This window comes from Genypterus blacodes, unplaced genomic scaffold (assembly GCF_046128005.1).
Source record: "Genypterus blacodes isolate CSIRO-AG114 ecotype Tasmania unplaced genomic scaffold, CSIRO-AGI_Gbla_v1 ptg000101l_1, whole genome shotgun sequence".
Classification (NCBI taxonomy): Eukaryota; Metazoa; Chordata; class Actinopteri; order Ophidiiformes; family Ophidiidae; genus Genypterus; species Genypterus blacodes.
In genome coordinates this window covers 510,192-520,000 of record NW_027466905.1, presented here as the reverse complement: position 1 = coordinate 520,000, position 9,809 = coordinate 510,192, and the positions used below count along the sequence as shown (strand labels likewise).

The following is a 9,809-nucleotide window of genomic DNA, read 5'->3' as shown; positions in this document are numbered from 1 at the left end:
TGGGTTAGAGCTCCGCCCACGTCCCACGGGCCACAGAGGAGGACCACGAGGGTTTGAGGAAGGACGGCCAGCGGGAGCTTGAGGGGTCTCACAGCGGGGAGCCAAACCTGCCTCACCCGACCCCCGTCAGCCTCAAACCTTCACCTCCTCCTCATCCTCCTTTGCTTTTTCACGCCCCCTCCCCCCCACCACTCCCCAAACTACATCCCAGAGGACACACATAGAAAAAAAATTAAATGGAAAAAAAAAACGTCTGCCTCGTATGAAGAAAAAAAAAGAAGAAAAAAAAAGTAATCCCTTTTATTTGAGCACTTTTGACTTTGTTCTTTAGTTTTTTTATACTGTACTTTCTCCCTGTTTATGTTTGTTTTATATTGTGGTTTTCACACAAAGGTCAAGCGTGACAAAGCTGAGTTCATACTTTGGTTGTGTTTGTTTTGGATGTAGGGTAACTGAACCAAGCCAAACCGTAGCTAGCTTGACATTTAGCGCTCCTGTCATACCTCCTTCAAGCTGTTGACTGTTGATTTTTACCACGTCCAAGTACGCTAGCGTCGCTCTCCGCTGCGTTTCCACGTTTTCCACACACTGCTACAGTCATTACGTCATCGATTGGTTGCCACTGCGACCCTCCGTCCCTCAGCCTGGACTCCAGACGCTCTGGAACCCATCTGCTGTTTTCACACCTGTGGCTTTGGTGCGGTACAAAAGGGAAAAACCACATCCCACGTTTGGCAGAGAGAGGGAGAGAGTGAGGGGGGGAGAGAGAGAGAGGGGTAGCGAGAGTGAGAGAGACAGGGCGAGAGGGAGAGAGAGCGGGGAGGTAGCGAGAATGAGAGAGAGAGGGGGGGAAAGAGAGGGAGAGAGAGAGGGGAGGTAGCGAGAGTGAGAGAGGGAGAGGGGGTGAGAGAGAGGGGGAGAGAGAGAGAGTGAGGAGGGGAGAGAGAGGGGAGCGAGAGAGAGAGAGATGTCTGAGTCGTTCCCACGACTTGACGTCCTACGATTGTTTTTTGCGTGCGTCCTACTAAATGACAATACCTGTGTGAACCTACGGGGGGCAGTACAAAACCAAAGGCAGACGGCGTCGGCTCTGCCCCCTAGTGGAAACGCTTTGTAATCCAAAGTGCGTGAGCGGTGACGCTTGTAGTTTGTGCGAATTGCGGTACGTCGGCGCTCGTGGGGGTCTGCACTCGTCGCTTACAGCCGTCCGAAGCTGGCCAGTCTCCTTTCCTGCGTCCTTAGCAGCAAACGTTTGTCTGCCGTGACGCTTTTCTACTTGTCGTCTCCCTCCTTCCGTTCTTTCCGTTCTTTCCGTTCTCTCCGATCTTTCCGTTCTTCTCTTATGTGCCTGAACCCACTGAAGTTGTACTGATTTTGTGTTGTTGTTCTTATGGAGGTAAGCGTACGTAAGGATGTAAGATAAAAACGATGTAAAATAGCCAGGATTAACCGATTCAAAGGTGCCAGATTTTGTGCTTTCGTAGGGTCTCTCCTGTCGGCAGAGGCCCTGTAAAGACGAAAAACGCTCGATATCTTGAAATGTTCTAATGTTTTAGAGTTTTTAACTGTTGTCGACTTGCTTTTTAGTGTCATTCTGTACTTAGGTGCCTGAGGGCCGAGCACTATTGATTTAAAGCTTGAAAGTAGACACGAGCTAATGTACTTCTGACCAGTGTGCAGTGTTGGTGTGTGAGGGATGGGACAGCTGCAGCTCCCTGTAAAGAACTCTTTAACTGTTGTGGACGTGATGCCGGTTGTTTGTTCTCGACCCTTTTTTTTTTTTTTTTTTGCATGATCTGCTTTGGTTGAGCAGAGGTTGACGTTAGGCGTTTTCTTTTTCTGCTTTCGCTCTGATGTCGCAGAGATCTCGGCCAGCGTTCACGTCCGACTGCAGACTTTTTCTTCCTCCTGACTCAACGCAGATGCACAAAGCCAGGTGTGACGCATACACACACACACACACACACACACACACACACACACACACGGTAGCTGGAGTGTTTCTCTGGCTCTGTGTTTCCAGGCCTATAGAAGGCAAAGCAGCAGCATTACACACTGAGTTTGTATTTAAGGAATTCAGAGCAGACAGACGAACAAACGCTGAAGGTTCACCGAGGCGACGGGACGGGAATGTGGAAATGTTCAATCTCCACGGCGACGCCGACATCACACAAGCATGTTTCTGTAAGCCAGGAATGGGAAATCATTTATGTTTCACGCACACACACACACACACTCACACACACACACACACACACTCTAGCCTCTCTTTGTTAAGTCATTTCAGACGTCGTGGTGCGTCACTATTAAAATTTTTGGAGACTTTGAATTTTGCTCCGTTACATTTTGGAGGGAAATATCCCCCCCCCCCACACACACACACACAGTCTCACTTGTCTGCTTTATGTTCCCTAAGACAAATTCTAATTCATTAATTTTTACTTTAAGCAGGAAAGTGTTGATGGATAAAATAAGAGTTTGGCCGCAGGAAAAGAACCTGAGAGGCTCGGGAAGCACTTGGATCTTCCACAACGTTCCTTCCTTTCAGTCTCTCTCTCTCTCTCTCTCTCTCTCTCTCTCTCTCTCTCTCTCTCTCTCTCTCTCTCTCTCTCGCCCTCCCATTGTTTTCCGGTTGTTGCCAAGACTACAAGCTCTTCCACTCTCACAGAATTCTGCTTTTTGTTTGTCATGGCAACGCTTGGAGTGGCCGTTGCCATTAGCAACCCGTCCTGACTTGGTGCTATTCGTACACACACACACACACAGACACACACACACACTGTATGTACACGTTTGTATATGACATTGCTGCACCATTCCTACACAATCCAGAGGCCTCACACACACACACACACACACACACACACTTGTAGCACATTACTTGTTAGAACAATTCATTCCTATAGGCTGAATCTTAACATAACCATGACTGCTTTATTCTTAATTTTAACCATAAACTAAGTCTTAACCTTAATATTATGGGATGTGATGGAGTGTTAGCGCCACTGTTTGAAAACAAAAATGTAAAAAAATTAATCGTAATATATTGAAAAAAATGTCACACTCTCTCTCTCTCTCACACACACACACACACACACACACACACACAGCTGTCGGCCTGCAGAATTATTAAAATCCAGCTGTGCACGCTGGTGCTGTATCCGTGTCCCACGCCTCTATAATTTACACACACACACACACACACACACACACACATATATACTCCTGTTATGCTCTGTCAGCTTGGATGCTTTTTCTATGCCATGCTAATGATATATGAGTGACATGTACGCAATGTGCTGCAGACTGAGACGAGCTCCGGCTCTGAGGTTGCTAATGCTGTAAACCCCCTGACCCCACTCGTCCCCCCTGTAAGCCCCGCCCCCTGCCTCCCCCGCCCCCCTGTGAAAGTGAACCTGTGTGATGGTGTTTGTCTTGGTGGCTGTGGGGTTTCTGGGATGCTCGCTCACTATGGAAAAGTGTCAAATCCCAAAACAACGAGGACTTCAAAAGAATTAAAAAACAAGGAAAACAAATCAAACCATTTTGTGTCTGATTTCTGATGTTTGTCCACTCGCAAACCAGATTCTTGGTTGAACTTTGACTGCTTAATGTTTCCTATTTAGGCCCGGTTACATGAAGTGGACACAGATTGTTCCACCTGTTCCACATATTCTCCTCTTTAATGTACATAAGCCAGTAAAGTAAAGTACCTATGTACATAAATACTAGAGAATCTTAGTTTGTACTTGGACTTGAACTATGTACTTAGTAAATTCATACATTGACCTGATGGATGTGATTATATTGTGTTTACTTTGCAGACTGCAGCTCTAAAGTCAACATAGATGAACTCAGAAAAACAGAAATTTGTATTTTTCACCTTAAAAATTCATAAAAATACTGTAAACTTTGAGGTTTCTTACAATTGCAATCTAGAATTTCCACTTGCAGAAGAGAGTATGTGTGAAATATTAAACCGGTGGTCTCTTGGATACTTGTTTACCTTTGACCTTTGCTTGTAATGCAGGAGTGGAGTTTCCTATCTACTTTCCTGTTACTATCCTGTAACATCAGCAGGTCGTTCCCCTGTGGAGCCTGCCTGTCACCTGGTGCATGCTGGGATACGACCCATGACCTCGCACATGAGATCACAGTGAGGAAGAGCTGCAGATGATGTAGGGACACTTGTGTACACTAGGTGGCAGTGCTGTTCCCCCTGTGTGCATGGGCACTATGAGGGAGGGGCCGCACTGTTAAGTTCTATCAGTCATGACAACCATTTCTCTCTTACTTCACAGATCTACAGGCTCTGACAGACCAGTGACTGAAAACCTGAACACCCAACAGTTCCTTTTTATTTTTTCATTTTATTTTACATCCCAGGCGGGCCAGGACGGGGTTGTGTGACTTTGGGGTTGTGTGTCTGCGGGGTTGTGTGACTGTGGGGTTGGGTTGGGTCTCTGGGTCGGATGTCCTCTCTTTGTTTTGTTTTTTTGTTTCTCTCCTCTCTCCTTCTCTTTACCACAGCCTATGATGCGATCTGTAGTAGCCTACATTGCTGTTTGACATCATCCTGTAAAAACTGTACCTATGAGGTCATCGCATCAACATCACTGATGCCATCCTGGACTCTGCCTCCACACCACTGTGCCATGTTCTCACAGCTTCCAGCGGCCGAGGCTTCCTGCTATTTTAATTTCAATCTACTTGTACCTCATATTGCCTATTTTACCTCAGGGTCGACGTATAAAGTTTAATAACAACAGTAATAATACAACCTTCCTCACTCACTCACTAAGCAGTGAGAGAACAACAGCTACAGGAGGAAGAGGAGGAAGGAGAAGCTGCAACGTCAGCTCAACAATCAGTGTTTGTGTCCTCCAGAGATGTTTTCACTCATGTTCTCGTCTGTTCTCAGTTTGTAGACATGTCTGCTGCCAGCTGTCTGCGGTCTGATGATCAGTTCCTGTGCTCCATCTGTCTGGAGGTCTTCACTGATCCAGTCTCCACACCATGTGGACACAACTTCTGCACAGGTCAGAGTCCATCAAAGGTCACATGAGGGGAGTGTGGTGAAAGCTGTGGCTCAGCTGGAGGAGACCATCGGTGAGGAGCTGATGAAGCTGCTGAAGAAGGTGGAGCTGAAGAGGATCCAGCAGTTTGCAGTGGACGTGACTCTGGATCCTGATACAGCTCATCCTCTACTCATCCTGTCTGATGATGAGAAACAAGTTAACCGTGGTGATGTGAGGAAGAAACTCCTAGACAACCCACAGAGATTTGATACAGGTGTTTGTGTTTTAGGGAAGCAGAGTTTCTCCTCTGGAAGATTTTACTTTGAGGTTCAGGTCACAGGAAAGACAGAGTGGACTTTAGGAGTGACCAGAGAGACGAGCAAGAGGAAGGGAGGCATCATTCTTAGCCCTCAGGAAGGTTACTGGACTGTTATGTTGAGGAATGAAGATCAGATCTATACTTGTCATTGTGATGATGGTGATGGAGATTATGATGATGATGATGTAGATTATGATGATGATGATGATGATGGAGATTATTATGATGTCTGCTCTATCCCTCTGAGTCTAAAGTCAAAGCCAGAGAAGGTAGGCGTGTTTGTGGACTATGAGGAGGGTCTGGTCTCCTTCTATGACGTGGATGCTGTAGCTCTGATCTTCTCCTTCACTGGCTGCTCCTTCACTCACAAGCTCCTCCCATACTTCTGTCCTGGGTTTCATCATGTTGATACAAACTCCGCCCCTCTGATCATCTCAGCTGTCAGTCACTCTGCCTAATCTGCAGGAGTTTATATGAAACAATGTTTTTGATCTTTGTCACTTTCAGGGATTTTTGGAACAAAAGCAATCAAAGTTTGGCTGAGGTCAAGACAGCTGTTTGTCTTGAAGTGATTCCATGTTTGGTATCAAATCTGAAAAAATGTTTGACTTTCATGTGAGCAATAGTTGAGCACAGACTTTCACTTCAGGTAACCATAGCAACACTACTATGAGGTAAGACTGGAAGACAAAACCACGACTAAAGTGTCCATCCTCCATATCACACACACACACAAAGATAACACAGTCAAACTCATGTCCAGGTGGAAACCAATCATTTACTGGCAGATTGACACATTTGAACTCATGAGAACCTGCATTCCTGCTCCAAACAGACAAGGCATGATTTAAAATAAAAAAAATTCTACTAAAAGTTCTGGATTCAAGAAAATTCAACAGAGTCTCAAAAAAACAAAAACAAACCCCAAATAAATCCTAAAGTTCAAATCTGCAACCTAACCCTTCTTCCATAAGGCGGACACGCGCAGAACAGCTGAGGAGCACCGACCACATGGAGCCCAAGAGTGAGGAACTTGATGAGAGACTTTCTTCTGTGCTTTCATTCTTTTTCTGTTATTCATTATGTCGCATCCTCCATAGATCGGAAATGAAAATCACGCTCTGTCGCGTCACATGGAATGTTGTTGTTGTACATCAGATCAGCTGATCTGCAGCCGGGCGCGCGTGTCGCCATCTGGTGTCAATTGCGGCAAACTGCACCTCGTGGCCGTTTCGAGGACACTGACGTCACAAAAGGGAAGTAACTTTGAGAAGCAGCAACAACACAGCTACAGGAGGAGGAAGGAGAAGCTACAACGTTACATTCCTGAAACGGAAGTCAGGCAAGAGTCCAGCAGAGCCTCGACTGCAGCAGGCGAGAAGCCGGAGGATCAGAAGTTTGTCCAAGTTTGTCTCTGCAGCGTCTCTGCCACACGCTGGTGAGTGCAGACAGAATATTGTCAGTTTCAGCAGCAGCATGAGGTCCAGGCTGAGCTGCTCTCACACGGCTTACGTCACTGCTGCAGTCTTAAAGGCTTGGCTCTGGTTCACACACGTTTGTGTTTGTAAACACAGGGCAGTTTTTACCATCAGAGTAGGAAAGAGCGGCAGGAAGTGAGTGTTTAGCTGCGTCAGGCTAGAAACTACATTTCCCACAACGCATGTCGATATTGTGACCCGTAAAGTGACGGCATCCCGCCACAAAAATGCAGCGTTTCCCCATCAGCGTCAGCTCGGCGCTTGTGATTTTCCGAAAACAGATTCTCTGATATTTTACTTAATGATTCTTTCATGTAATCTCCGTCTGTGAACAGCTTCCGTGCCTTGCGATGTTCTCAATTTTTACGTTCATTTCGTGCTTGGTACTTTTCAGTAAATGCTGCGTGTTTGTTCTGGAAATGTCTTTGAACAGTTTGCCTTTTTCTTCTGTTATTATAATTTCGCTTTAATTTCTCTCCATTTAGCAAGCACATTATTATTAATCATTGTTATTTCTCTCCTGTATTGTTGTCAATGAAAGCATATTGTAACTGTCCAGCCAGAATTAAACTCTGTTCTTTCAAGACTTGTTTTGGAGTTATCCATGGCTAGAGTCAGTTCAGTTCACATTTCTGCACAGATGTGGAAATGTGTGTACATTGAAAATCATTTCTAGATCTTGACGAGTTGTTTTAAATTGACCTTATTGTTATTATTGTTTATTGTTGAAATTGGACTTGAAAGTATTCTTATCTACAGAAGGGAGCCATTGCAGAAAAAATTTGGGAACCACTGACTTAAGAAATTTCCGGTTCATTATATGTTTTGTAAAAAAGATAGTTTAATAAAAGTAAACATTTGCAATATGAACCTGTACTTCTTTGCACTAAAACAAAGGGAAAACTTGGAGTTGTCCATTTAGATTCATTCATAAGTTATTATGCTAATCCAGCCCACTTCGATCTAAATTGGACTGAATGTGGCCCAGAACTAAAATGAGTTTGACACCCCTGATTGATTGTGTATTGTTTAGGACCTAAACAATACACAATCAATCCTCATGAATCTGAGCCTGAAGCTGAGCCTGAAGTCTTTTCATGGCGTTTCCTTGAGCGCCCCCTCAGGACAAACCCAAGTCTGATCATAATATCCATCAAGAACAAAGTCGTCTCTCCTGTTTCACTCTGACATGAACTTCAGGAGCTTTAAGACTTCCAGACTCTTCATCCTGCTCAACAATCAGTGTTTGTGTCCTCCAGAGATGTTTTCACTCATGTTCTCGTCTGTTCTCAGTTTGTAGACATGTCTGCTGCCAGCTGTCTGCGGTCTGATGATCAGTTCCTGTGCTCCATCTGTCTGGAGGTCTTCACTGATCCAGTCTCCACACCATGTGGACACAACTTCTGCAAAAGCTGCATCACTCGACACTGGGACAGTAACGTCCAGTGTGTGTGTCCTCTGTGTAAGAAGCTTTATGACAGAAGACCTGAGCTAGACGTGAACACGTTCATATCTCAGATGGCCGCTGAGTTCAGACAGTCTAGTCAAAAGGAAGCCAGCAGAAGATCAGAGGAACCAGCTGCCAAACCAGGAGAAGTTCAGTGTGACGTCTGCATTGGAAACAAACTAAAGGCCATCAAGTCCTGCCTGAAGTGTGAGGCCTCCTACTGTCAGACTCATCTGGAGCCTCATCTGACAGCAGCACGCCTGAGATCACACCAGCTGATCCATCCTGTGGACAACCTGGAGGACAGGATGTGTAAGAAGCACAAGAAACCTCTGGAGCTCTTCTGCAGGACCGACCAGACCTTCGTGTGCCTCATCTGTCCTGTTTTAGACCACAAGAACCATGAGTTTGTTCCTCTGGAAGAAGAATATGAAGGAAAGAAGTCTGAGCTGGAGAAGATGGTGGCTGAACTTCAGCAGAAGATCAAGCTGACACTGCTGAAGATCCAGGAGATGAAACAGTCAGCAAAGCTCAGCAAGGAAGCTGCAGACAGAGAGAGAGCAGATGGAGATCAGGTCTTCACCGCTCTGAAGCAGCTTGTGGAGAAAATCCAGGCCGACTTCATGGAGACTGTGAAGGAGAAGCAGAGGAGCACAGAGAAACAGACTGAAGACTTCATCAAAGAGCTGCAGCAGGAACTCTCTGGGCAGAGAGAGAGAACTGCGGAGGCGGAGAAGCTCCTACTCTCTGAAGATCACCTCCACCTCCTCCAGAGCTTCTCATCCATCAGCTCTGCTCCTCCCACTAAGGACTGGACACAGGTCAGAGTCCATCAAAGGTCACATGAGGGGAGTGTGGTGAAAGCTGTGGCTCAGCTGGATGAGACCATCAGTGAAGAGCTGATGAAGCTGCTGAAGAAGGTGGAGCGGAGGAGGATCCAGCAGTTTGCAGTGGACGTGACTCTGGATCCTGATACAGCTCATCCTCTACTCATCCTGTCTGATGATGAGAAACAAGTTCACCGTGGTGATGTGTGGAAGAATCTCCCAGACAAACCACAGAGATTTGATACAGGTGTTTGTGTTTTAGGGAAGCAGAGTTTCTCCTCTGGAAGATTTTACTTTGAGGTTCAGGTCAAAGGAAAGACAGCGTGGTCTTTAGGAGTGACCAGAGAGACGAGCGAGAGGAAGGGAGTCTTCACTCTGAGCCCTCAGGAAGGTTACTGGACTGTTATGTTGAGGAATGAAGATGAGTTCTCAGCTTGTGATGTCCCTTCTGTCCCTCTGAGTCTAAAGTCAAAGCCAGAGAAGGTGGGCGTGTTTGTGGACTATGAGGAGGGTCTGGTCTCCTTCTATGACCTGGATGCTGTAGCTCTGATCTTCTCCTTCACTGGCTGCTCCTTCACTCATAAACTCCTCCCATACTTCTGTCCTGGGTTTCATCATGTTGATACAAACTCCGCCCCTCTGATCATCTCAGCTGTCAGTCACTCTGCCTAACCTGCAGGAGTTTATATCAAAAGGTTTGATTGATCACTGTAAATATCA

At 45.9% G+C, this 9,809-nt stretch overlaps 1 protein-coding gene and 1 long non-coding RNA gene across 2 annotated transcripts in view; both read left to right on the top strand.

Moving 5' to 3' along the window:
• dpysl2b (dihydropyrimidinase like 2b) overlaps positions 1–810 on the top strand; it is a 12,699-nt gene extending 11,889 nt beyond the window's left edge. The window contains exon 14 of the mRNA XM_076159957.1: positions 1–810. This exon is cut by the window's left edge and continues 84 nt beyond it. Within this exon, the coding sequence (XP_076016072.1) occupies positions 1–8 (8 nt within the window). The 3' untranslated portion in view covers positions 9–810.
• A 5,712-nt stretch (positions 811–6,522) lies between these two features.
• On the top strand, positions 6,523–8,351 carry LOC143008277 (uncharacterized). The gene is made up of 2 exons (XR_012964577.1): positions 6,523–6,775; positions 8,109–8,351. It is a non-coding gene; the product is annotated as an uncharacterized LOC143008277 (long non-coding RNA).
• The last annotated feature ends 1,458 nt before the right edge of the window (positions 8,352–9,809 follow it).